This window comes from Schistocerca piceifrons, chromosome 11, assembly GCF_021461385.2.
Source record: "Schistocerca piceifrons isolate TAMUIC-IGC-003096 chromosome 11, iqSchPice1.1, whole genome shotgun sequence".
Taxonomy (NCBI): domain Eukaryota; kingdom Metazoa; phylum Arthropoda; class Insecta; order Orthoptera; family Acrididae; genus Schistocerca; species Schistocerca piceifrons.
In genome coordinates, this window is record NC_060148.1 from 40,312,852 (window position 1) to 40,340,338 (window position 27,487).

Below are 27,487 nucleotides of genomic sequence, written 5' to 3' on the forward strand. Positions count from 1 at the left end.
CTAAAAGCCAGACTCGTAAAAGATTCCCCAGTCACCAGAAAACGTAATGTTACAATCAGCCTGCAACTTAACAGGGTATGTACTGATATTTTATCAGTGATCTAGGCTGGTATGATCACAAAACATATGATTTAATTCTTACTTTCGAAAAGGTGAGATAGTCTCCCTGAAGACTGTGTCTCACTAGCTAATTCCATCTTCTAACATAAGCAGCAGCTTCTCGAAACAGGCCATGTCCATCCTCACGAAGTTCCAAAATTCTTGCGGATCTTTGGGCCTAATTTCTTTCATAAGCAATATAATCCTCTGCCTGTATTCCTTGCTTTCAGCCAGGGTCGAACTCAACAACGTCTTGCTTTTCATTTTCGTCCTCGTTCTGCCCTAATCCTAAGGTTTATTGTCACTGCCAGGGCAATAGCTCCAAAAACAAGTGGGTCCTCCATGTGCAAAATGTAAAATTAGAGATACATGTATCTGTGTAACCAAGGATTGTAGTACAAAACTAACTGTAGAGTCTGTAATGCAGAACACTAGTAACCTACATAATAGTATAACAATTACTTAATAAATAATGATATACAACACTTTCTTATTAAATAGGAGCCTTGAGCTCATATAAATAATTTGAAGGAACGACATTTCAATATGTCACATGGTCCCCCTTGTGTTTCGTGCGGTAGAACGAACGGCTTTACAAGAGAGCAGACGGTTCTGTAGTGTTGCGGAATAGTAAAGAGTTGGAAACGTGGAATACTGCCAAAGTTTCGTTGCCTATGCCGAGAGCCAGAGGCAGTAGGTTAGCCAAGAGGTAAGAGGATTGGGCACGTATCGGAATGTGTCGTCACGCAGGGGCAATGGCCAGCTTACACACAACAAGCGAGAGAGAATTGCTTAGCACGCGGGTTTGTGTTAGATGGAGACTTTCGTAGCGTGTAAGACAGAGGTATAGCGTCAGGTGTACTGCATTTCACAACTTTGCGTAAGTCTGCCGTAACAACACGTAACTCTGTCGCAAGAACACATAAGGGGCGAGTACGACAGGTGAATCGGCAGTATAAGTGGAACGAATGCGTTCATTACAAACGAGCACGTCAGGACGTCGCTCGTGCTTCCTTTAAATACGCCAGCTTTGATAGCAACAAGGCACTCGCAGTTAGACTTGCAGTTAGATGTGTACTGGGTCGCTGCGTAGCGCTCAGCTCGGTGATCGACATGTTAATCTTTATTAAGGAGATGTTGCAGTAAGGGTGGCCCAACCAGCAGCAGACGTGAGGGGACAGTACCAGCTCTGGTCCTCTCTGCTGCCGCTGTCAATCATCGGCCCGGGATTAGCAGACATCGCGGCAGACTCGTTCGCCGCCACGGCTGACCACATCGGTGAGCTGTCGTCGAGATCGTGCGGGGCCTGAGCCCTGTGCATCTGCCGTCACGACCGGTTGAGCTGACGACGCTGGGGATCTGCAACCCGTTCCACCCGTCCACCGCAGAAGAGCCACCAGGAGGAGCAGGGAAGTTTTTAGAGTACACCCCGCACTACGAGAACGCTCTCGTGCCGACAGCGTCGGGACTCCAACCCGGAGCCTCCTACGCGTAGCGGCATGCTGTCGCTCGTCGAGCCGGCCGGCCAGCCGGACGCCGCCAGCCACACACGGCCGAAGTCCACCGCTACGTCACAGCACGCGGCGCTGCGCTTGCAAGACTGGTGTGGCACGGAGCTGGTGTCATCGCTACGAGTCAGAGAGGACTCGGGGAACGTCGTCGATATCACCAAGCTCAGCCAGCCTGTGTTACTAGGACCACATTGTACTCGGCAGGAATATAGGTGCTACGAATTAATAATGTTTCTTTGGCATTTCTGACGCGACCACAGTCATTTCCTAGCATCCTGACAATTGGAGAGGTCACCGCTCGGCCTCCAGTCCACCGTAGGCGACCGGGACCACCGGGGCGCCTACAGTTCTATTTGCATTTTGCGAGTTATTACCGTCTACTGTGCATGCGTGCCACATATATCCCGTGAGGATGGTGTAATAGGTCTACGTGAACCACCACGTAGTGACAGATATCCTTGCTTGGGTGCTGGTGTACAGGTGTACGGTTCGCGTGCATAGTGTAATAGGGGCTTTGCAGGAATATGAGCCACGAGGCAAGGACTCGGGAGCACGGTTTTTGTAGGGGTGGATGACAGGATATTGTGCACAGGTTCAGTGGGCGGCAGAATACCACTGTGGGAGGGGTGGCGGGGCAGTGGGTAGCACATTCCTCATTTCAGGCTTCAGTGTCCTCCATCCCCTCTCTGTTCCCATTCCAGCACTCCACAGCCTTCCATTGCACCAACATACCCACAGTCTTTTTACTTCTCTCCTTTTCGCTCCTTCCTGGCTACATCTGGCTACCCTAACCTCTCCCCACCTCCTCCCTGTATGCCCCCACAAGCAGCACTTAACTGTCCCCCCACACTTATCCAGCTATCTACAACCTCCTCATTACACTCACCACTTAGACGGCTTCTCCTATCGTGCCTGTTGTTCACAGTCTGGCTTAGGCAGCCAGAGGTTGTTTGGGGGAGGAGAGTAGACAGCTAGGTAATCGGTCTCATCAAATTAGGGAAGGACAGGGAAAGAAGTCGGCCGTGCCCTTTCGAAGGTACCATCCCGGCATTTGCCTGGAGCGATTTTGGGTTCAAAAACGGTTCAAATGGCTCTGAGCACTATGGGACTTAACATCTGAGGTCATCAGTCCCCTGGACTCACATCCATACCCGAGGCAGGATTCGAACCCGCAACCGTAGCAGCAGTGCGGTTCCAGACTGAAGCACCTAGAACTGCTCGGCCACAACAGCCGGCACGATTTAGGGAAAGCACGGAAAACCTAAATCAGGATGGCCAGGCACGGGACTGAGCCGCCGTCCTCCCAAATGCGAGTACAGTGTGCTAGCCACAGACAGTGGTTGTGTGTGTGTGTGTGTGTGTGTGTGTGTGTGTGTGTGTGTGTGTGTGTGTGGGAGGGGTCCTCTATTTGAGAAGGAGGCCTGTTGGCTGAAAGCTTACATGTTTAGCAGCCTTTCTGTTGTGCCTGTCTGTGATTCAACATCTCCTCTATATGGAGAGCAGCATCAATCCTTTACATAATATTGTCATCAGAGAAGGTTAGTTGGATAATCAAAGGGTTGAGACAATCTTTCCATGGAAATAAACATCTCACAGACACAGAAGTGTTTTCAAATATATAAAGTGGGTGAGAAATCCCTTTACAAGTTAATACCATAGTACAGTTAGACGTGTAGATAAAAACTACTTAAATCCAGTTCCTTACAACATCGGACTTCCGTGTATAATACAGCTTCACACAGCTGATTAATTTACATATGAGTTAAAGCATCGGATTTTTTACATTAAACTTGTACATGAGGAAAGTCTGGAAAATATTTGAAATTATGCTTGAAGTTTGTTGGAAGTCAGTAAGTGTTCTCATTATGAAACACAGGATGAATATAAACTGGGTAATTTGTGCTCCATTTTAAGCAAAAGATGGTGTTTCACACATCTCAATGCTTATGATCTATTTCCATAACTGTGTCATACAAGGACATAATTTCACGGGTACATTTAGTGGTGTATGTGGATACTGTCTGAAAAACGTGTTGCAAACAGAGTTGGTAGTAAAGAAGTACTTAATCAAAATGTCATGTCTGATGCTGAAATTTTACTAAAAGAACAACAAAACTGTAGTAAGAGATGAACTTTTCTTCTTTCGCCATTTTGTGGTGGATGTCAGGAACAAGATGTTTCGTGAAAGTTTTGAAATTATATGTAAAATTTGTTGAAAGTTGTTAAGTTCTCTCATTCTCAAACACTGGAAGAATAGAGTCCACATATTTGGTGTTGTCAATTGCATTGTTCCAAGACAACCATAGTTTCTCACTGCAATACTCGTATTGTTCTGTTAACCTTTTCACGTAAGATGATACCTCTGAATGAGTAGGGTACGACATTTAAAATTTTTAAATTTGGTCAATAACTACAAGAGACGTTGAAAATCAAACTTTCATCGGCCACGGAAGCCAATTAGATAGGTACTCTGGAATTGGTATAGAATTCCAGGTTTGTCACTTAGTAATATAAACTGATGTGATGAAAGTCATATACAGATGGCAGTACGAATGCATACTCAATGTATAAAAAGACAGTGCATTGGCAAAGATGTCATTTGTACTCACGTGAAAAGTTCTCCGACGTGATTACGGCTACCCAACAGGAATTAATAGGCTTTAAATGCGGAATGGTAGCTGTAGCTAGACACTTGGGACATTCCGTTTTGGAAATCATTTGGGAATTCAAAACATTTTGAAATCAACAATGTCAAGAGTGTGCCGAGAATACCGTATTTCAGGCATTTACCTCTCACCACAGACAATGCAGTGGCCGACGGCCTTCACTTAATGACTGAGGGTAGTGGCGTTTGCATAGAGTTGTCAGGGCTACCAGACAAGCGACACAGTGGAAAATAACTGCAGATATCAAATGTGGGACGTATGACAAACTTGTCCATCAGGACAGGGCTGCCAAATTTGGTGTCAATGGACTAAGGCTGCAGATGACCCACACGAGTGGCTTTTGCGAACAGCACGACATCCTCTGCAGCACCTCTCCCAGGCTCGTGACCGCATCGGTTCGACCCTCGACGACTGGAGAACTGTCGCCCGGTCGTACGAGTCCCGGTTTCAGTTGATATGAGCTCGAATGTGGCACAGACACCACAAAATTGTGGACCCGAGTTCTCAAGAAGGTACTGTGAAAGCTCCTGGTGCAGGGTGTATAGGTGGACAAGGGGAAAAAAGTTCCCGGATTTCCCGGTTAAAAATACACTTTCTCCCGGGTGAAAACACACTTTTTCCATGTTAAGTGACAGTATACTCTTCCTCGGCACTGTAAAAGTCATTAATCCTTTGAATGTTTATGATTTTATGTACTGACGTAGAATTTCCTGACACTTTAGAAAACGAAACTCAGAGGGAAAAACACGTTTTGAAAGACCTTTGATGTGCAGCAACATGTACGCTGCATATTTTCGTATTACGAAGGTATAAATTTGAATCCCACCGAACAATGCATGTCACTTTCCAAAGTATTGAAATCGAGATTGCGATGCACTTTTGTAAGCGTCATAGCTCATTCGTGTGATCTCGCCAGCTGATGATAAAATCAAATGGCTCCGAGCACTACGGGACTAAACATCGGAGGTCATCAATCCCCTAGAACTCAGAACTACTTCAACCTAACTAACCTAAGGACATCACACACATCCATGCCTGAGAGTGAAACGCTTTGTGATTTAAGAAATTCATCGTACATTCTCGCTCATAGTTCATCTTGCGCAAAAGGAAATCTGCTTTGAATGAAACGCTTTTCAAACCACCATTCGCAATGTTTTCCCGTGACCTGTTAGAAATAGGTTTGTTTCAGCAGTTCCCAGAGAGCGCCAGGTAACTGGCGTCACCGCGCTTGCGCAGCTACGATGACGCAGGAAGCCCACATGTTCGTACTCGTAAAACATTAAAAGATCTTACATTATGTCATGAAAGAAACAAGACATCAAAGGATACTTCAAGAGCGCCAGGATTTCGCAAACCATACTAAAATGCACATCTGTATGTAAATTTTCTTGGAGTACCAGTACTTATGTTTGGTTCTTTATTATAGCATAATGCCATATGCGCACTTGAAATGCAGCGAACAACTGAAACTAGCCAATAGTGTGAAGTTAAACACTTCCTTTCAAATAAATTGACTGCATCAGTAGGAAGGATTAATAAAAGCCAAATCTCTTTAGCAAACTGGCAAAAAATAACTTCATTGTTCTGTAAGGCGATTAATGCTTGACTGTCAGAGAGGTGGAAATAAAATCTGAAACTATTAACATATTTTAGCCTGCCGTAATTACGCGAACGAATTTTAATTCATTTGATTGCTCCCGGCCACAAATATCCGTTTTGTTCTCATTTAACGTGAGAGCAATAAACGAATAGGAAACAACAAAATCACTGAACGTAAACACAGGTCACGTGGAGACGACCCACCTCCCCACCACAACTCTGACTGCTCTGTGCATCAGCACCACATCTACGATATTTCCGAACCGGAGCAATATTAAGTAGTGGCGCCCAGCCACACTTCTGTATCCAGAAGCGGGAGATGGTACTACTCACACATGACTCAACTGCACATGCGCAAGAGGCCGCCCGCAACTGCTCAAACAAATCTAATTTAAACAGTTGTCACGTCATGATCATCGGAGGCAATTTGTTGTTATAAAGCATCGCATAGTTTTCGTAAAGCCTCTGACACACTTTACTGTTGGCAGACACTTTTATGAGCACTGTTTTGTTGTTTTATACAACCCATTTCCTTTGCAACTTGAGTTTTATTTCCGTTTTTCCCCCCCTCCCATTCATGTTTTGTTGCTGCAGTATTATTCTGCAGTAGCGGGATACAATAATATCCTTTGTCAGAGTATCGGTTCTTACCAGCCAAAATCACAAAAATTTAACTGAAAACTAAAACAATGAAAAATTCCCGGAATTCTACACAATTCCCGGGTTTTATCCTGGATGAAAAAATTCCCGGGTCGTATACACCCTGTGGTGGCACCATAAAGGTGCAGGCTGTGTTTACACAGAATGGACTGTATTCTCGGGTCCAACTGCACCGACCATTGACTGGAAATGGCTATATTCGGCTGCTTGGAAACCGTTTGCAAACATTTCCAAAGGAATCTTTGTAAGATAATGTGCCATGTCACTGGGTCACAATTGTTTGCAACTGTTTTGAAGAATATTCTGGACAATCTGAGTGAACAGTTTGACAACCCAAATCGTCCGACATCGATCCCTCCGAACATTTACGGGGCACAATCTAGGTCGGTTCTTGCTCAAAATCCTGCAATGATAACACTTTCGCAGTTGAGGATGGCTATGGAGGCAGCATGGCTCAATATTTCTGCACGGGATTTCAAACAACTTCTCGAATCTGTGCCACATCGAACTACAGCGCTACACCAGACTAAAGGAGGTCCGACTCGACATCGGGAGATATTCGGTGACTTTTGTCACCTCAGTATAGATTGCAATCAATATAGGAACAATTTTTTTAAAAATGGACTTGTGCATAATTACTGTACTATTCCAGACTGACAAGATAAAAATTTCCTGCAATAAGCCAAATCTACCCAATTTGGTCAGGTGAGTTAAATTGTGGCAGATCTACATCTACATCTACATGGATACTCTGCAAATTACATTCAAGTGCCTGGCAGAGGGTTCATCGAACCACCTTCACAATCTCTATTATTCCAATCTCGTATAGCGCGCTGAAAGAACGAACACCTATATCTTTCCGTACGAGCTCTAATTTCCCTTATTTTATCATGACGATCGTTTCTCCCTATGTAGGTCAGTGTCAACAAAATATTTTCGCATTCGGAGGAGAAAGTTGGTGACTGGAATTTCGTGAGAAGATTCAGTCACAACGAAAAATGCCTTTCTTTTAATGATTTCCAGCCCAAATCCTGTATAATTTCTGTGACACTCTCTCCCATATTTCGCAATAATACAAAACGTGCTGCCTTTCTTTGAACGTTTTCAATGCACTCCGTCAGATCTATCTGGTAAGGATCCCACACCTCGCAGCAGTATTCTAAAAGAGGACGGACAAGCATAGTGTAGGCAGTCCCCTTAGTATGTCTGTTACATTTTCGAAGTGTCATGCCAATAAAACGCAGTCTTTGGTTAGCCTTCCCCACATTTTCTGTGTGTTCCTTCCAATTTAAGCTGTTTGTAACTGTAATACCTAGGTATTTAGTGGAATTTATAGCTTTTAGATTAGACTGATTTATCGTGTAACTGAAATTTGAGTTCCTTTTATCATTTTTATGGATGACCTCACACTTTTCGTTATTTAGGAACAACTGCCACTTTTCGCACCATTCAGATATTTTTTCTAAATCGTTTTGCAGTTTGTTTCGATCTGCTGATGACTTTATTAGTCTATGAACGACAGCGTCATCTGCAAACAACCAGAGACGGCTGCTCAGATTGTCTCCCAAATCATTTATATAGATAAGGAACAGCAAAGGGCCAATAACACTACCTTGGGGGACGCCAGAGATCACTTCTATTTTACTCTATGACTTTCCGTCAGTTGCTACAAACTGTGTCCTCTCTGACAGGAAGTCACAAATCCAGTCACATAACTGAGATGATATTCCACAAGCACGCAATTTCACTACGAGCCGCTTGTGTGGTACCATGTCAAAAGCCCTCCGGAAATCCCTTGTCAATAGCACTCAACATTTCTTGTGAATAAAGAGGTAGCTGTGTTTCACAGGAACGATGTTTTCTAAATCCTTGTTTACTGTGTGTCAACAGACCGTTTTCTTCGAAGTAATTCATAATGTTCGAACACAATATATGTTCCAAAACCCTTCTGCATATCAACGTTAATGATATGGGCCTGTAATTTGGTGGATTACTCCTACTACCTTTCTTGAATATTGGTGTGACCTGTGCAACTTTGCAGTCTTCGGGTACGGATCTTTCGTCGAGCAAACAACTGCTTTCACTGTAGAGGAACATTTAGTGCTTTCTGCTTGGATTCACAAATGTCAAGACACAAAGAAGACGGTGACAGACATTTCGAAGGATTTCACTGACGTGAAATCGCCACCGTCAGGACCGACGTTACCCAGACGGGAGAAGTAAACTTCTGGGAAGAAGTGTCTTCTCAGTGCAGAATATACTGGAAGGCATTCCCCTGAAACTTGTGCTGTTGTGGTGAAATCACGTGAATGATCACCAATGAAGTGAAACTGTAAGTGGTCTGCAGAATTAGGCGACCCACAATCTACTATGCGAGACAACACGTGGAGTCAGTTTGAAGGGGAGATGAAGTCATTTATAGGGTCAATTATCTTTTCGTGATCACAGAATACTGTGCTGAGATGCCGTAGCTGTACTCTGATCTTCACCCAGGTTTCCCCTCAAATATTCTGCAATTCTCTGAGTCAAAGGCATCTTAATCTGCGAATCGCCTCTCTCATAATTTGAGTATCAGAACAATATGTTTTTCCATCTAATTTAGCAATCCTTATGTCTGTATACAAGTAGTAACGTGAAGCATTACAGAAATTTACGTGACGAGCAAGAAAATACCTGCGGTTCAGAAGGTGAGTCAGATCTTGTGTCGTCTTCAAGAGGCTCCACTTTACACTCGACTCCTTCAAAAAACTGCAACAAAAAATGTTACACTTTAGTCTTCTTCCTCCAATAATACTCCATACACTACATACATAACAAAGACACAAACTGTTGAATATATAACAGTTAAGTTTTGAAGGCAGAGAACTGATAACTGCAGAATCTGCTAAATTTCTGGGAGTCACCATAAATAAAAACTTGTCATGGACTGATCATGCAGATTGTTTACTGAAGCAGTTAAATAGTTTTGTTTATGCAATGAAGATTCTGGATAAAGCAACTGACTTAGCTGTTAGGAAAATTGTGCATCATGCATATTTTATATCAGTTGTAAGATTTGGCATAATTTATTGGGGAGTTGAGAAAGGAAGCCACCTCAGTGTGTTCAAGATACAGAAAAAAATTATCAGGGCTACGAATGGAGCAGACAACACACAATCGTGAAAACCTTTATTTGCAAGCCTTGACTTACTGATGATTCCTTCCATGTTTATTTATAAAACACTTCCCATTGAGTTAAAAAGTCCACATCTTTTTGAGCAAAATTCATTTACACATGCTTATGAAGCAAGGCATAAACAAGATTACATGTTATCTTGCCACAGACTAACATTATTTGAAAATGCACCATATTACAGGGCTTTGAAGCTTAGCAATAAAATGTGTTCAAAGTTGAAGGACTATGAGCTAGAGCTCACAGGTGCAAACACTGAAAAATATTTAAAAAGCAAATGCTACTACAGTGTAGATAATTTTATACACGAGGAAGACATGTAGGAGATGTTTTGTCTCTCCCCCCCCCCTCCCCCTCCCCCTCCCCCTACATTACGTTCTATGTGTATGCTTAAGTTCCCTTTTAATGAAGGTAGATGTTTTCTTCATATGTATCTGTACTTATAAACTGTGTGTCGTGTGAACTATGTATCTAAATTTGTAGATGTATAAATATGTACTACTTTTATGAAAGTATGTGCTCTTTGAAGTACGTCCATATTCATAAACTAGAGAAACAAACATGAAAAATACTTAAAAAGAACAATTTCAAACCACTGTGGAAATTTTAAGAAAAAGGAAGAAATCCAACCCAATTAATCATCTTTTTATATTGTAATGTGCTTCTGGGAGCATCCATATGCTTTATTTTAATGTACCTTGTTTTAAGGTATACTTAGGTAGGCACAGAATTATTAATTGATGAGTTAGCAATGTTTCAATCAAATGATTGTATATAACATGTCACGTGACAATAAAGATTCTATTCTATTTGATTCTACATCTGGGGAATTACATTAACAACTATTATCAATACTAGTTGTACCCAGCTATCCATTGCTGTGGCCCAGTCTGTTTAGATAGAAAACTGCTAAACATGTACGAGAAGTAGATATACACCCTAATCTTCTCCTGCATCTCCTCTTCATGTCCATCTTCCCCTCCTCCCCCCCCCCCCCCCTCCCTGTCCATCACCTTCTCCTTCCCTCTATCTTCTCTTGACCCATCTTTCCCCTTCTCTCTATCTGTCCCCTGCTGTCCCCCCCCCCCCCCCCCCACTCCCTCTGTCCATCTCTTCCTATCTGCTCTTTATGCCCACTTAAGTTAGGGGAGCACACATCTTAAAATCATATATCTCTCTCTCTCTCTCTCTCTCTCTCTCTCTCTCTCTCTCTCCACCCCCCCCCCCTCCTCCGGCCCCTTGAGCCTTGCTTATTGTTATTGCACATTCAGATACTGTAGTCAGTCTGAATGTTTAATAGAGTCATGCAAAATCTGAAGTAAATCGATCAAGCACTTCTTGAGATTTTTGGTAACTATGTCTCCCTGTTACTTTTTGCCAAATGTGGTGTTTTTCAGTGCCATATTTGGAGTTACTTTTTTTGCCAAATTTGATGTTAACTTTCTTTGCCCAATTCAGCATAATTTCTTACCAAATTCGTTCTATCTTTTGTCATATGTGATTTTCCCAGTTTTAGTGCTCTTGTCAATGCTCTTTTTTTAATGCCAATTTCACTGTTTTTTTCACATTGGTGCTTTTTATGCTAATTTCTCTGTTTTTTAAAATTTCTGTAGTTTTCTCCTTTTGGATTTATGTTTGCCAAATTCAGGGCCATTTCTTTTTACCTAATTCAGTGTTATTTTTTTTTTCAAAACAGGTTACATTTACTGCTACTTAATTTTTCCAAAATGTGTGTTTATTTTTGCCAGTTGTTTTTTGGCAAATTTGCTGATATTTTTGCTAGATTCGGTGTTATTTTTTAACAAATTCGGCGTCTTTTGCCAATTTTTTCGTCATATTTGTTGCTTTTATGCCACACTTTGTCTTTGTTTCTTGCCAGTTTGGGGATTTCCTATAGTTTTGGTGCTTTTGTTTTTCCTTTTACTGTGAGCTGCAAACTGACGATGATAAGGGAAAGGATGAAACCTTGCACCGATGCATACGCTATGTGCCAATATATGCCATTCCAGAGGGGTAATATGTACCCCTACACCTTCGTATGGAAGCATGACATTTACACAAACATAGAAAACAGGATGTCAAATGTAAAGGTACAGATATTAGTTTTATTTTTTATTTATCTTCAGCTCAGGATGCGATCACAGATACGTCCCGAGAGGAAATACCTGTTTGGGCACAGAAATAAATGTTCCACGTAGTGCAGGCCTGTCTTCAGGAAGAACACAGTCCCAAAGCATAAGCATAATGAAAGTCAGTTAACGAAATACAGTGAAACAGTGTCTGTTACTCATTATGATTTGATATATTGAACCGATAAGGCGTTAAATGCATTCTAGGTAAAAAAAAAAGTTAAGATAAACGGCACAGCTACTCCTAAGGTTTGAAGTCATGAAGAATACGACATAATGAGTCAGTCATGACTGGGAAGGAGCGCCTGGTCCCCAGCACGAATCCGCCCGGCGGACTTGTGTCGAGGTCCGGTGAGCCGGCCAGTCTGTGGATGATTTTTAGGCGGTTTTCCATCTGCCACGGTGAATGCGGGCTGGTCCCCTTATTCTGCCTCAGCTACACTATGTCGACGATTGCTGCGCAAACAAGTTCTCCACATATGCGTACACCACCATTACGATGCCACACAAACATAGGGGTTACACTCGTCTGGTGCGAGACGTTAGCTGTGGGGGTCCACTGGGGACCGAACCGCACAATAACCTTGGATTCGGTGTGGGGCGGCGGAGGGGTAAAGTGGACTGCGGTAGTCGTCGTGGGGTTGTGCACCGCTGCAGCTGTGGTGGGGACAGAGCCTCTCCGTCGTTTCTAGGCCCCCGGTTAACATACAATACAATACAGCCATGACTGATGATGATGATTACAACCAGTAGAGTGAATACCAGAAACCCCAGAGTCTTGAAACATTTGAACTGCAATGTATAAAACAGCCACGAACGTCTAATTACTTTACAAATGAAAAATGTATTGAATAACTGCCTTTAAACATTTAAGCAAGAAAAAGTTTAAGAAAGGTTTAAAACCATGCTTAAAGTTTGTCTGAAATTTCTAAGTGATCTCATTATGAAACACTAGATGAATATAAACTGAGTAATTTGCATGCCATTTTAAGAATGAACTAGTTTTTCACACATTTAAATAATGGGTGTCTGGGACAGGACGAATTTGAATTTTGACCATTTTGTCATAAGACGACTGGCAGCCGTGGTTTTTTCACGTTTCTTGTCTGTGATCCTTCTCATTAGTAGCCAGATAGCTGGTATGTGGTGAGAATTGTTGTTTGACATTTACTTTCGTTGTGGAGCAGATGACAACTGAGCAACACATCCAAGAGATAAGAAGTTATTACAAAAACAGTGAAAGTCCCACAGCAACCGTTTGTGAATCGCGTGAGACACTCGGACGTAATGCTGCTCTATTCGAATCATCAGTTCAGAAGTTGGTCCAGAAGTTTGAGACCACACGTTCTATTTCAAATGCTGCGAAAATAGGGCAACCACATTCTGTTTGAACACGAGTAAACATTGCTGTCTACATCTACATCTACATCTACATCCATACTCCGCAAGCCATCTGACAGTGTGTGGCGGAGGGTACTTTGAATACCTCTATCTGTTCTCCCTTCTATTCCAATCTCGTATTGTTTGTGGAAAGAAAGATCGTTGGTATGCCTCTGTGTGGGCTCTAATCTCTCTGATTTTATCCTCACGGTCTCTTCGCAAGATATATGTAGGAGGGAGCAATATACTGCTTGACTCCTCAGTGAAGGTATGTTCTCGAAACTTCAACAAAAGCCCGTATCGAGCTACTGAGCGTCTCTCCTGCAGAGTCTCCCACTGGAGCTTATCTATCATCTCCGTAACGCTTTCGCAATTACTAAATGATCCTGTAACGAAGCGCGCTGCCCTACGTTGGATCTCCTCTATGTCTTGTATCAACCCTACCTGGTACGGATCCCACACTGCTGAGCAGTATTCAAGCAGTGGGCGAACAAGTGTACTGCAACCTACTTCCTTTGTTTTTGGATTGCATTTCCTTACGATTCTTCCAACGAATCTCAGTGTGGCATCTGCTTTACCGACGATCAATTTTATATGGTCATTCCCTCTTAAATCACTCCAAATGCCTACTCCCAGATAATTTATGGAATTAACTGCTTCCAGTTGCTGATCTACTATATTGTAGCTAAATGATAAGGGATCTATCTTTCTATGTATTCACAGCACATTACACTTGTCTACATTGAGATTCAATTGCCATTCCCTGCACCATGCATCAATTCGTTGCAGATCCTCCTGCATTTCAGTACAATTCTCTATTGTTACAACCTCACGATATACTACAGCATCATCCACAAAAAGCCTCAGTGAACTTCCGATGTTATCCAAAAAGTCATTTATATATACTGTGAAAGGCAACGGTCCTACAACACTCCCCCGTGGCACACCTGAGACGACACTTACTTCGGAAGGCTTTTCTCCATTGAGAATGACATGCTGCGTTCTGTTATCTAGGAACTCTTCATTCGAATCACACATTTGGTTTGATAGTCTATGTGCTCTTACTTCGTTCATTAAACGACTGTGGGGAACTGTATCAAACTCCTTGCGGAAGTCAAGAAACATGGCACCTACTTGGGAACCCGTGTCTATGGCCATCTCAGTCTCGTGGACGAATAGCGCGAGCTGGGTTTCACACGATCATCTTTTTCGAAACCCATGCTGATTCCTACAGAGTAGATTTCTAGTCCCCAGAAAAGTCATTATACTCGAACATAATACGTGTTCCAAAATTCTACAACTGATCGACGTTAGAGAGATAGGTCTATAGTTCTGCACATCTGTTCGATGTCCTTTCTTCAAAATGGGGGTGACCTGTGCCCTTTTCCAATCTTTCGCAACACTACGCTCTTCTAGAGACCTACGGTACACCGCTGCAAGAAGGGGCCCAAGTTCCTTCATGTACTCTGTGTAAAATCGATCTGGTATCCCACCAGATCCAGCGGCCTTTCCTCTTTTGAGCGATTTTAATTGTTTCTCTATCCCCCGTCATCTATTTCGATATCTACCATTTTGTCATCTGTGCGACAATCTAGAGAAGGAACTACAGTGCAGTCTTCCTCTGTCAAACAGCTTTGGAAAAATCATTTAGTATTAGGGCCTTTAGTCTGTCATCCTCTGTTCCAGAACGATTTTGGTCACAGAGTGTCTGGACATTTTGTTTAGATACACCTACCTCTTTGACATAAGACCAAAATTTCTTGTTGTGATGTGTTTGACAATGTGATCGTAAGCCCAAGAAAATCGGTTTGCTGATTAGCTCAATGACTGGATGTTAAGTGACAATATACTTTCACTTGGAGCTGTACAACTGGTCAGTGCTTCAAATGGTGATGGTTTTATATCATGGAACAGAACTTCCAGCATTTTAGGAAACAAAACTCAGCAAAAAAATATGTTTTGCAAAGATCGTTAATGTGCAGTAACATGTACACGGCATATTTTCATATCATTATATAAATACGATATCCACCAAACACAGCACGGCAGATTCCAAAGCATCGAAATCGAGATTGCGACGTGACGATGTCACCCAGTCGTAGCTCGTGTCCATTTCGCCAGCCACTGGCAGCAGATGTTCAGAGCACAGGACGTGTGATGTAGTCAGCCAAGTAGCATCAATTAACTAGTGCGCACACACAGACAGGAAAGGCTAATGCTTGAAATTAATATACATACTGTTTAGTAACAAGAAAAGCTAACCTTTCACATATAATATTGCTTGTCAAAAATGCTTTGCTGTTTTTTCTGAAGGTGTGGTAAGGCAAAATCCTAAGAGCCCAGCTTAAATTGCAACAGCTGAATATTTCTGTCAAGCACAATTACAAATTTCACTGCTGTGTACCAAACATTTTGTCGGTTACCTGACCGAATACATGTTCCGTCAAGCACTTCAACTTTTCCAATAGTAAAGACGGTTATGTGTCAAAATGCTCCAGATCTCACTGTACACTTTTTTTGAGGATAGCTATACCTTCTACCATGGTTACTGCATAATTTCTAATCTATGAAACAACTAAAATAAATATGAATAACTAATCTTGAAAATTTTTTAGCGGGTTTACCTTTTTAAGATGGAAACCACCATTTGTAATATTTTCCCTGGACCTGTTAGTATCATGTCACGCCCACTCAAACGAGGCCCAGGAAAGAGGTGGATCGAAAGCAGTTTGTTGTTATGAAGTACTGCGTCGTCTTTTGATATATTCTACTGATGGCAGACACTTGTCTGTGCACCATGTTTTGTTGTTGTAGATGGCACATTTTCTGGGCATCTTAAGTTTTATTTTGGTATTTTTCTCTCACTTACATTTCATTTCTGTAGTATTATTCTGCAGTTGCAGTGTAAAGTAAAATTTTTTGTTAGAATAATTAGTTCTTTCCAAGCAAAATTACAAAAATTTAACTGAAAATTAAAATAATCAGAATTTCCCAGAATTTTAAAAAATTCCTGGGCTTTTCTTGGATTTGTCCCGGAAGAAAAAATTTCCAGGTTTTTCCTGGATTTCCCTGTTGGACCAGAGAGTATACAGCCTGATCTCTGAATCAAGCATGGCAAATTACCAAAGGAACATAAAATTTCTTTTTCCATTTCTATATGGATGAGTTTTCTGTTGTTGTTAAGGCCTTCAGTCCTGAGACTGGTGTGATGCAGCTCTCCATGCTACTCTATCCCGTGCAAGCTTCATCATCTCCCAGTACCTACTGCAACCTACATCCTTCTGACTCTGGTTAGTGTATTCATCTCTTGGTCTCCCTCTACGATTTTTACCCTCCACGCTGCCCTCCAATACTAAATTGGTGATCCCTCGATGCCTCATAACATGTCCTACCAACCAATCCCTTCTTCTGGTCAAGTTGTGCCACAAACTCCTCTTCTCCCCGATTCTGTTCAATACCTCCTCATTAGTTATGTGATCTACCCATCTAATCTTCAGCATTCTTCTGTAGCACCACATTTCGAAAGCTTCTATTCTCTTCTCGTCTAAACTATTTATCGTCCATGTTTCACTTCCATACATGTCTACACTCCATACAAATACTTTCAGAAACGACTTCCCGACATTTAAATCTATACTCGATGTTAACAAATTTCTCTTCTTCAGAAATGCTTTCCTTGCCAGTGCCAGTCTACATTTTATATTGTCTCTACTTTGACCATCATCAGTTATTTTGCTCCCCAAATAGTAGAACTTCTTTACTACTTCAAGCATCTCATTTCCTAATCTAATTCCCCCAGCATCACTCGACTTAATTCGACTACATTCCATTATCCTTGTTTTGCGTTTGTTGATGTTCATCTTATATCCTCCTTCTAAGACTCTGTCCATTCCGTTCAACTGCTCTTCCAAGTACTTTGTTGTCTCTGACAGAATTACAATGTCATCGGCGAACCTCAAAGTTTTTATTTCTTCTCCAAGGATTTTAATTTCTACTCCGAATTTTCCTTTTGTTTCCTTCACTGCTTGCTCAATATACAGATTGAATAACATCGGGGAGAGGCTACAACCTTGTCTCACTCCCTTCCCAACCACTGCTTCTATTTCACGTCCTTCGAATCTTATAACTGCCATCTGGTTTCTGTCCAAATTGTAAATAGCCTTTCACTCCCTGTATTTTACCCCTGCCACCTTTAGAATTTGAAAGAGGGTATTTCAATCAACATTGTCAAAAGCTTTCTCTAAGTCTAGAAATGCTAGAAACGTACATTTCCCTTTCCTTAATCTTTCTTCTAATGTAAGTCATAAGGTCAGTATTGCCTCACGTGTTCCAACATTTCTACGGAATCCAAACTGATCTTCCCCGAGGTCGGCTTCTACCAGTTTTTCAATTCACCTGTAAAGAATCCGCGTTAGTATTTTGCAGCTGTGACTTATTAAACTGATAGTTTTGCCACTGTACAGATCTAACTTCAAGAGAGTAGTTTGCAAACCATTCTCTTCTTAATGCGACCTGCTTCGAATAATTATTGCTGTTAATGTTAATAATTATTGGTGTTAATGAAAAAACCAACTAAAACCGCATCTTATAACAGGCCGAGTGTTCTCGATTGTAATGCACCCAATACGATATGTAATTTCAGCTCCGGTGACAGTGCTTCATGCATTACAATATCTTTACTCCTTATCACACAATTAACTCTCTTAGAAGAAATGTAAACAATTCTGGTGACATTCTAAGATAATTAAAAGAACTTCTCGGGTCTTCCATTATAAATTATTTCAGCAAGGAAGCTGAGCAACTGAGCTGACATCTGTTCATCTAGTCACAAAGCGAAACAAGTTTCTTATTTTTTTCTTATGCAGCAATTCCACACAACAAGATTTAACCCTTTCAGGGGCAAAATAAAAAAAATAATTTTTAATTTTTACTTGTTTTTATTGTATTAATTTTCATACAATGAGACAAAAAAAAATGTAAAAATTAAATGAAATATACATAAACTGAACACATACAGGGTGGTTTCAAATGGAACCACCACAACATTGACAGAAACAAATGCATTATTTTGGTTATTATTACAGTACATATAGTATTAACGTAAACAGAACAGTATTCTGCCTTTAATACATGCATAAAAGTTACCTAATACAGAAGAATACAGTCACAATTTGAGAACAAAGACGTTTGCTCACAGCGTACAAAAATGGCTATCCGACTCTCCTCACTACTTGCTAATATTAACAGATTTGGAAGCGGTTCCAGTGACAGCCACTAGAGGGCAGCACCAACTAGGCTGCTGAATGGTACGCCAAATGTAGCCACTGCCCTTTTGCCACAAAATGAGAAAATTGTAGGTGGTTTCAAATGGAACCACTTCCCCTGAAAGGGTTAACTCCATCACAAATCGTGCGACATGCAGACACGACTCAGGGACCCACAAAACGACGAAACTGAAGTGTATACTGGTGGCACCACATCTACAGTCAAATATGAAACCATTTGCATGCAACTCATTCCACGCAACGAGTGGCGCAACCCGATGTCGTTGTGTAAACTAGGCTTTAGTATTTTATCAATTTGTAATTTTCTGTAATACATTTGTCTACAAATAGGCATATTTCACAAAGCCTTAGTCATTCTGTGTTTAGCTATCATAATGTAAAATTAGTAAGTCAGTGGCTGGCAAGTATTCAATTAGTTCAGATGCTTTGTGATATGCTTTATTCAGTTAGTCCACGTGTGCTAGTGAAAAGATGAACATGTATGTAAATTACTCTGTGTCAGTTTGGAAGAGTTTGTAGAAAATCTTCACCATGCACAACTAGTCAAACTTCCTGGCAGATTAAAGCGGTCTGCCAAACCGAGACTCAAATTCGGGACCTCGGCCTTTTGTGGGCAACTGCTCTACTGACTGAGCTACCCGAGCACGACTCACGACCCGTCCTCGCAACTTTACTTCCGCCAGTTCCTCGTCTCCTACTTTCCAAACTTCACAGAAGCTCTCCTGCGAAACTTGCGGGACTAGTACTTCTGGAAGAAACGATATTGTGGAGGTGTGGCTTAGCCACAGCCTGAGGGTTGTTCCCAGAATGAAGTCTGGAAAGTACGAAATGAGGCAAGGGCAGAAGTAGAGCTCTGAGGGTGGGTCACGAGTCACGTTTGGATAGCTCGGGCAGTAGGATTCTTGCCCGCTAAAGGCAGAAGTCCTGAGTTTGCATTTCGGTCAGGCACAGAGTTTTAACCGATCAAGAAGATTTGTATCAGTGCACACAATCTGTTGCAGAACGAAAAATTTCATTCTACTGCCAAGATGATCTCTGCCAAGATATACATATCTGTTGTGTACATGATTTGATAACAGTCCACTATCATTGATGATGACAGGAAGGATATTAACAGGGCGGCTAATCAAATTTGGGGAAAAAATAAAATAAAAAGATCACTGAGAATTCCAGTTGTTGGGAGGAAGATTGGGTCATGAGAAGGTCCTGATAAATTGATGGTGAGGGGCAAGGGAATGGCATCTCACAATATTGACTTTTCTTTCCTTTTGACCGAGACATACAAGAGGCATTTGAAAAGCCCGTGCAAAAATAAAAACTACTTACGTGTTTGGGGTAAACCCTTTTTATTTTTCGACACAATCTCCTTTTAGACTTATAAACTTCATCCAACGCTGTTCTAATTTGTTGAACCCTTCCGAATAATAGGAATTATCCAAATCTGCAAAATAGCTATTACTTGCCACAATCACCACCTCGTTTGCATAAAATCTTTGTCCCGCCAACCATTTCTTCAAATTGGGGAACAAATAGTAGTCCGAGGGAGCCAAGCATGGAGAACAGGAGGGATGTGAAACGAGTTGGAATCCTATTTCCATTAATTTTGCGACCACAACTGCTGAGGTGTGTGCTGGTGCATTGTTGTGGTGGAAAAGGAATTTTTTGCAGTCCAATTGCCGGCGTTTTTCTTGCAGCTCAGTTTTCAAATGGTCCAATAACGATGAATAAAATCCACCTGTAATAGTTTTACTCTTTTCCAGATAGTCGATGAGGATTATCCGTTGCGAACCCCCAAAAGACACTCACTATAACCTTTCCGGCTGAAGGAATGGTCTTCACCTTTTTGGGTGCAGATTCTCCCTCGGTGACCCATTGTTTAGATTGTTGTTTGGTTCTCAGGTGTATAGTAATGTATCCACGTTTCATCCACAGTAACGAAACGACGCTTTAAGTCCTGTGGATTCTTCCTGAACAGCTGCAAACCATCCTTGCAACACTTCACACGATTCCGTTTTTGGTCAAGTGTGAGCAATCGCGGAACCCATCTTGCGGATAGCTTTCTGGTGTCCAAATGTTTATGCAATATATCATGTGCCTCTACACTCTCAAGCACCTTTAACTCTTCTGTCATTCATCACCATATCATCGATTTTAAAATGATTTCTGGAGTCGTAACCTCCACAGGGCGTCCAGAACGTTCAGCATCACTTGTGCCCATATGGTCACTCCAAAAATTTTGCAACCACTTACAAACTGTTCTAATCAAAGGTGCAGAGTCACCGTAATGTTTATCAAGCTTCTCTTTAGTCTCCTGAGGTGTTTTACCTTTCATAAAGTAATGTTTCATCACCACACGAAATTCTTTTTCGCCCACATTTTGACAATCACTCGACTTCCTCGATTCACACGAATTCCAAACACAAAGAAATAGGCCAATATGGCTGAAACTCGGTGTGCGTTCTTTCCAGAGATGCTACTAAACAAATATGACCTCGATACACGCCGGTGATGCCATCTCTCGGACTTTTCAAGAACTTCCCAAACGCTCCTCGTACTAGCAGTAAGCAGTAGTTCAACCACAGTTTTTAAAATATCAATAATTTATATGGAATAATATTAATATAATTAACACAATTTGAAATTTAAATTTCAGTGTTAGGTTAAAAACACAGGATCACTGGGGATTTTTAGAAATTCTTGAAACTCATACAGATTTGGCTGAATTTTCTCCCAATTCCAGGTCTACCAGAAAAATCGCCACCCTGATTAAGGCAGACATTCTAAAGGACTGATGAGGCACCACATTAGCAAGTTACACACACTCAGCACATTTCATGAAATGAAAGTGACAGTGTTCACCCCTACCTAAGAGAGCACTGTGTGACGGTATGTCACATAAACATTGTAAATTGTAGTTTACGTATTTTATGAATATAATTAGTGTAAAATTATATATAAAAACAAAGATGAGGTGACTTACCGAACAAAAGCGCTGGCAGGTCGATAGACACACAAACAAACACAAACACACACACAAAATTCAAGCTTTCGCAACAAACTGTTGCCTCATCAGGAAAGAGGGAAGGAGAGGGGAAGACGAAAGGAAGTGGGTTTTAAGGGAGAGGGTAAGGAGTCATTCCAATCCCGGGAGCGGAAAGACTTACCTTAGGGGGAAAAAAGGACAGGTATACACTCGCACACACACACATATCCATCCACACATACAGACACAAGCAGACATATTTAAAGACCTCTTTAAATATGTCTGCTTGTGTCTGTATGTGTGGATGGATATGTGTGTGTGTGCGAGTGTATACCTGTCCTTTTTTCCCCCTAAGGTAAGTCTTTCCGCTCCCGGGATTGGAATGACTCCTTACCCTCTCCCTTAAAACCCACTTCCTTTCGTCTTCCCCTCTCCTTCCCTCTTTCCTGATGAGGCAACAGTTTGTTGCGAAAGCTTGAATTTTGTGTGTGTGTTTGTATTTGTTTGTGTGTCTATCGACCTGCCAGCGCTTTTGTTCGGTAAGTCACCTCATCTTTGTTTTTATATATAATTTTTCCCACGTGGAATGTTTCCTTCCATTATATTGATATCATTAATTAGTGTAAAAGGTACACACACTGTTTTGTTTCGCTATACGGAAGGCAGCCATTGAACGGTTACACATATTTTATGTAAGTTATTAGTATTTATTGCTAAAATAAACTTGTTATTATTATTACAAAATGAATTTCTTTGTAATAGTTGTCACCTCAAATGCTCGCAGTGGCTAACTATTTTTAATAAGCATTTTTTCAGTAATTTGTGCTGCGAGATGCTCATCTTCCTATGCAGCCTCTGGTCGGCCATTACACGCCGAAGTATTAATTTATTTTTCAGTGTTAACAGTAACTGTAAATGCGAGAGATTTCGTTATAAGAACCTTTTTAAATTGCAACAGATAATTAATTTACGTTAAAGTTCAAGTTTTTAAACTATACAGATTCCACGAGTTCGTCTAAGTTTTATCTTGGCCGCTCCATGGCAACAATCGAAGTTCTCTCGAGCCTTGCTTTGCAATCAATAAATAGAAATTAACAAAATTACATTCAATCCAGTTCATTGCAACCATATTTTAGTCATCACGTTCAAAATCTAAAGGTGGTACATGAATAACAGCGGCCCTTCAAGAACCCGTTTCATATTTACTTATGCACGTAAATAAAAGTGATACGAAAAGACAATATCCCCGAGAGAAAGAATCGTGCTGGTAAATTAAAAATACATATATATTTTATATATTTTTTATTTTCCTTTGTATGTGACGTAACGGTAAATGCCAAATGACGTCTCGCTTGGTGTAGGGAGTGTAAGCATCGGATGATTGAACAGTGGAAAAACGGTGTGTGGAGTGAATAATCACAGTACACAATATGGAAATCTGAAGGCAAGGTGTGGTTATGGTGAATGCCCGGTGAACGTCATCTGCCAGCGTGTGTAGTGCCAACAGTAAAATTCGAAGGCTGTGGTGTTATGGTGTGGTCGTGTTTTTCATGGAGGGGGCTTGCACCCCTTGTTGTTTCGCATGGCACTATCACAGCACAGGCCTACATTCACATTTTAAACACCTTCTTGCTTTCCACTGTTGAAGAGCAAGTCGGGGATGCTCAACACGATCGAGCACCTGTTCATAATGCACGGCCTGTGGCGGAGTGGTTACACAACAATGACGTCCCTGTAATGGACTGGCCTGCACAGAGTCCTGATCTGTATCCTATAGAACACCTTTGGGATTTTTTGGAAGGTCAAATTTGTGCCAGGCCTCACTGACCGACATCGATACGTCTCCTCAGGGCAGCACTTCGTGAAGAATGGGCTGCCGTTCCCCAAGAAACCTTCCAGTACTAGATTAAGTGGATGGCTAAGGGTGGCCCACCACCGTACTGAATTCCAGCATTACCGAAGAAGGGCGCAACGAACTTTTAAGTCATTTTCAGCCAGCTGTCTGGATACTTTTGATCACTTAGTGTATACAGGGTGTTACAAAAAGGTACGGCCAAACTTTCAGGAAACATTCCTCACACACAAAGAAAGAAAATATGTAATGGGACATGTGTCCGGAAACGCTTACTTTCCATGTTAGGGCTCATTTTATTACTTCTCTTCAAATCACATTAATCATGGAATGGAAACACACAGCAACAGAACGTACCAGCGTGACTTCAAACACTTTTTACAGGAAATGTTCAAAATGTTCTCTGTTAGTGAGGATACGTGCATCCACCCTCCGTCGCACGGAATCCCTGATGCGCTGATGCAGCCCTGGAGAATGGCATATTGTATCACAGCCGTGCACAATACGAGCACGAAGAGTCTCTACATTTGGTACCGGGGTTGCGTAGACAAGAGTTTTCAAATGCCCCCATAAATGAAAGTCAAGAGGGTTGAGGTGAGGAGAATGTGGAGGCCACGGAATTGGTCCGCCTCTACCGATCCATCGGTCACCGAATCTGTTGTTGAGAAGTGTACGAACACTTTGACTGAAATGTGCAGGAGCTCCATCGTGCATGAACCACATGTTGTGCCGTACCTGTAAAGGCACATGTTCTAGCAGCACAGGTAGAGTATCCCGTATGAAATCATGATAATGTGCTCCATTGAGCGTAGGTGGACGAAACTAAAATGAGCTCTAACGTGGAAATTAAGCATTTCCGGACACATGTCCACATAACATCTTTTCTTTATTTGTGTGTGAGGAATGTTTCCTGAAAGTTTGGCCGTACCTCTTTGTAACACCCTGTATGTCAGGACAATGTAGACTTAAGTCTTCCCCTTACTCACATAATTTAGAAGTATAAAAATTAATTACAACATAGTTGTTTGCATAATTTGTGATAATGAAAATTATGACTGCAGTTTCAGTTATAACTCAATAACTCGAGAAATTCTCGACTTATAAAAAATTAAGTCTAAATTCCCACAGAATTATAGCATGTTGTAATTCTCAAACTTTGTATACCAACGTTCTTGAAAATGGAAATCTTCCGAAACAGCTGTCGTAATAATCAATAAATGTTTTAAGCAATGACAGTGGAAACTTGTGTCCTTTGAAGACACATATGTCACTGCAGCACCAATCATCAAGAATCTTTAATGAGTTCCAAAGTGCTACTAACAGTCAGCAAGGACAATGACTGTAGATAGGGAGTTACAAAGAATGGGTTAGAATGAAATAACAGCTCCTCATATATTACACATTGCTCTAGTCAGTGGCAACTGCAGACTGATGCCACTGCACAGTGGATGACTGGAAATGAGTGATTTGGAGTGAAGAATCATGCTATACCTGTGGCAATCCAAAGGAAGGGTTTTGGTTTGGTCAACGGTTGGAGAGTGTTACCTGTCATCGTGTGCATTACCAGCAGTGAAGTGGGACGGAGGTAGTGTTACGATACAGGGATGTTACTCGTGGTTAAGCCGTCAGCACAAGGATTGCACATTGGAACGTCAAGCGTGTCTAGTTTCTGACGTCGTTGGGTGGAAAAATATGTCGGGAAGTCTTTCCAAACAATCACAGCAAGATCTGACAAAACAGATATTCCAAATGCTCACCATTGAGAGGAAAGTACACCATCTATCTCACGTGCACACCATGTCTCTTTAGTACGGACTCTTGAGACACCATATTGGCTTTCAGCTGAAGCCCATACATATATATGCTGTTTCTAAGCAATAGAAAATTGAGGATCTCCTACAAACTCTTAGTTAATTGCACAATTTGTTGTAATAAAATGTCAGATAGGTGGTTAAACAATTACTGTAACGTGTGTTACGGAAGTGTGCCATTTCAAGGCAATGGCATGCTGAGGATCCATGAGAAATGCAATGTTGTTGATACAATTTGCTATAATTAAATGTCATTTAATAACATATCTACAATTGAAGTTTCCTGCAATGGAAGATGCAAAGTACGGTCATCCAACAGTCGTAGTCAGTGTAGCGCAATTAGCAGCATCGCTGTACGATAAGGTTACAGTTCTCATGTTGCTGGTTTGCCCCTCGCTAAATTCAAATATTTCTGTCACTAGCCTTCATGTATTCTAATAGTTTCTGATACTTTCTTATTAGATTAATAAAGTATATTCTGTATTATTCAATGGAATGTAAATGTAAGTGCAATCTTTCTGAGAAGTGAATTTGTTCGATTGGCTTAATCTAAGAAACAGCTTGCACTACCTGCAGTAAGATATTTTGCACAGTTTTATTGTTTTATGTTTGTTAGTTCACGTGTTGTAAAGATTTTGCTACTCAATAGAAACAGAGGTCGAGTAAGAATTTGTATTGCACTATTTGTAATGGAACATCTGTAAGCCGGTGCCCTTATGACTCGACATGATACTTTTCTTTTTGCCTTATAACATGCCCACAGGTATTGCAATTTTTATTTATGTATATTACAGACAGAACAATATAACTAGCATACAGACAATGGCGCAAATGTGCATTTTAATAGAGATAACAGAGAAATTTTACGCCCGCCCATTTTGTAAACAGTGTGATGTGCAAACAATACACAGCTGACAACTGCGGCCAACACACCCTGTGATCGTGTACACCACATCGAACACATGTACCCTCTGCGAAAGTCTTATTGTTTCCGAGTTTTCAGCAGAACACTCGACATCGACAGCACGGTCTGTGTGCCGACGGTTTATCGGGTATTGTCCCATTAACAGGCCTAAGAAAATGCTACCTCGGCAAGGATGTGAAAACATTTTACAGCAGTATGTGCTCCATACAGTAGAGGAACAGTTTAGAGACGACGATCGATAATACCGGCACAACGAAGTACCTCGTCATAAGGAGGCTTCAATGAAGCAACAGTCTGCAGACAATGACATTCCTGAAAACGATTAGCCTGCCCAGGGTTCTGACCTGAATGCAACGGAACACCTTTAAGATGGGTCACAATGCATATTCCTCTCCAGACTCCAGCATCTAACTTTACCACATTCTCTGGTTCTGTGGACATGCTGCAAATTAATTTCCACTAGTGGGTGCGCGGACACTTTTGATTGGAGGTACACATCCAAGGACAAGTATTCACCAAAGGCAATGTAAGCAATGAGCAGGAAAATACCTCTGGCTCAGGAACTGTGTCAGATTCTGTGTTGTCTTCATGTGGCTCTGCCTTACACTGAACTGCCTCGAACATCTGGAACAAAAAATATTACACTTTAATTCTCATTCTCCAGCAGTACACCATACACTGCCTACATATGGAGAATTCTCCAATTCAATACGTATACAATTCAACAATATATTCAGTCAATAATCACCTCTAAGACACGGTATGTAATGGCGTGTACTGGTCTAACACATGTACGAGAATTAGTATAAAGTTTAAACAGTCACCTCAAAAAATACAGTTAACATATTTTATTACTTATTTTGTATGGCATCAAGGATTGACTTTCTGAAATAGTTTATATGGTTATGTAGGCAGCTATTTACCGTGGTGGGCCCTTATTGGCAAGTAATTGACAAAAAAATTTATTGGAATTTTGCATTATGCTCAATAATATCAAAAAAATTTGTATTACGTACACTGGTTGTGTGGTGTAATGGATAGGGTAAGGGCTTGACAAGCAGGAGGTTGTGGGTTCGCATATTTTCAGGTGCATTAATTTTTTTCATTGTTAAATCTTTATCAAATTGACTTTGGTAATGATTTTTATTAAATGAATTTGTTTAATTGTAATTTTTATTTCTATTCCTTTGTCACATCAGTTCAATCACCACATGAACTTTTCATTTCCTTCATTATTTTTTGTGAACGAGAATTTAATTACACAGGGTGTCCATGAAGTCCGGGAACACCTTCAATAGTTTATTGCACAAGAACCAAACATTGTACAGATGTCATACATATTGCATTTTGAAGAGAAACCCTGAAAGTTTCTTTTCCACGTATACCGCCACAGCGTACTTTGGTAATCTGCCGCT

The 27,487-nt window shown here is 41.2% G+C and overlaps 1 protein-coding gene across 1 annotated transcript in view; it reads right to left on the reverse strand.

Annotated features, from left to right (window-relative positions):
• The window catches only part of LOC124719643, a 163,856-nt gene that overhangs the window by 71,512 nt on the left and 64,857 nt on the right, over positions 1-27,487 (reverse strand). The window contains exons 4-5 of the mRNA XM_047244857.1: positions 26,622-26,696; positions 9,209-9,283 (exon numbers count right to left, since the gene is read on the reverse strand). Of these exons, the coding sequence (XP_047100813.1) occupies positions 9,209-9,283; positions 26,622-26,696 (150 nt within the window). The remainder of the gene's footprint in view (positions 1-9,208; positions 9,284-26,621; positions 26,697-27,487) is intronic.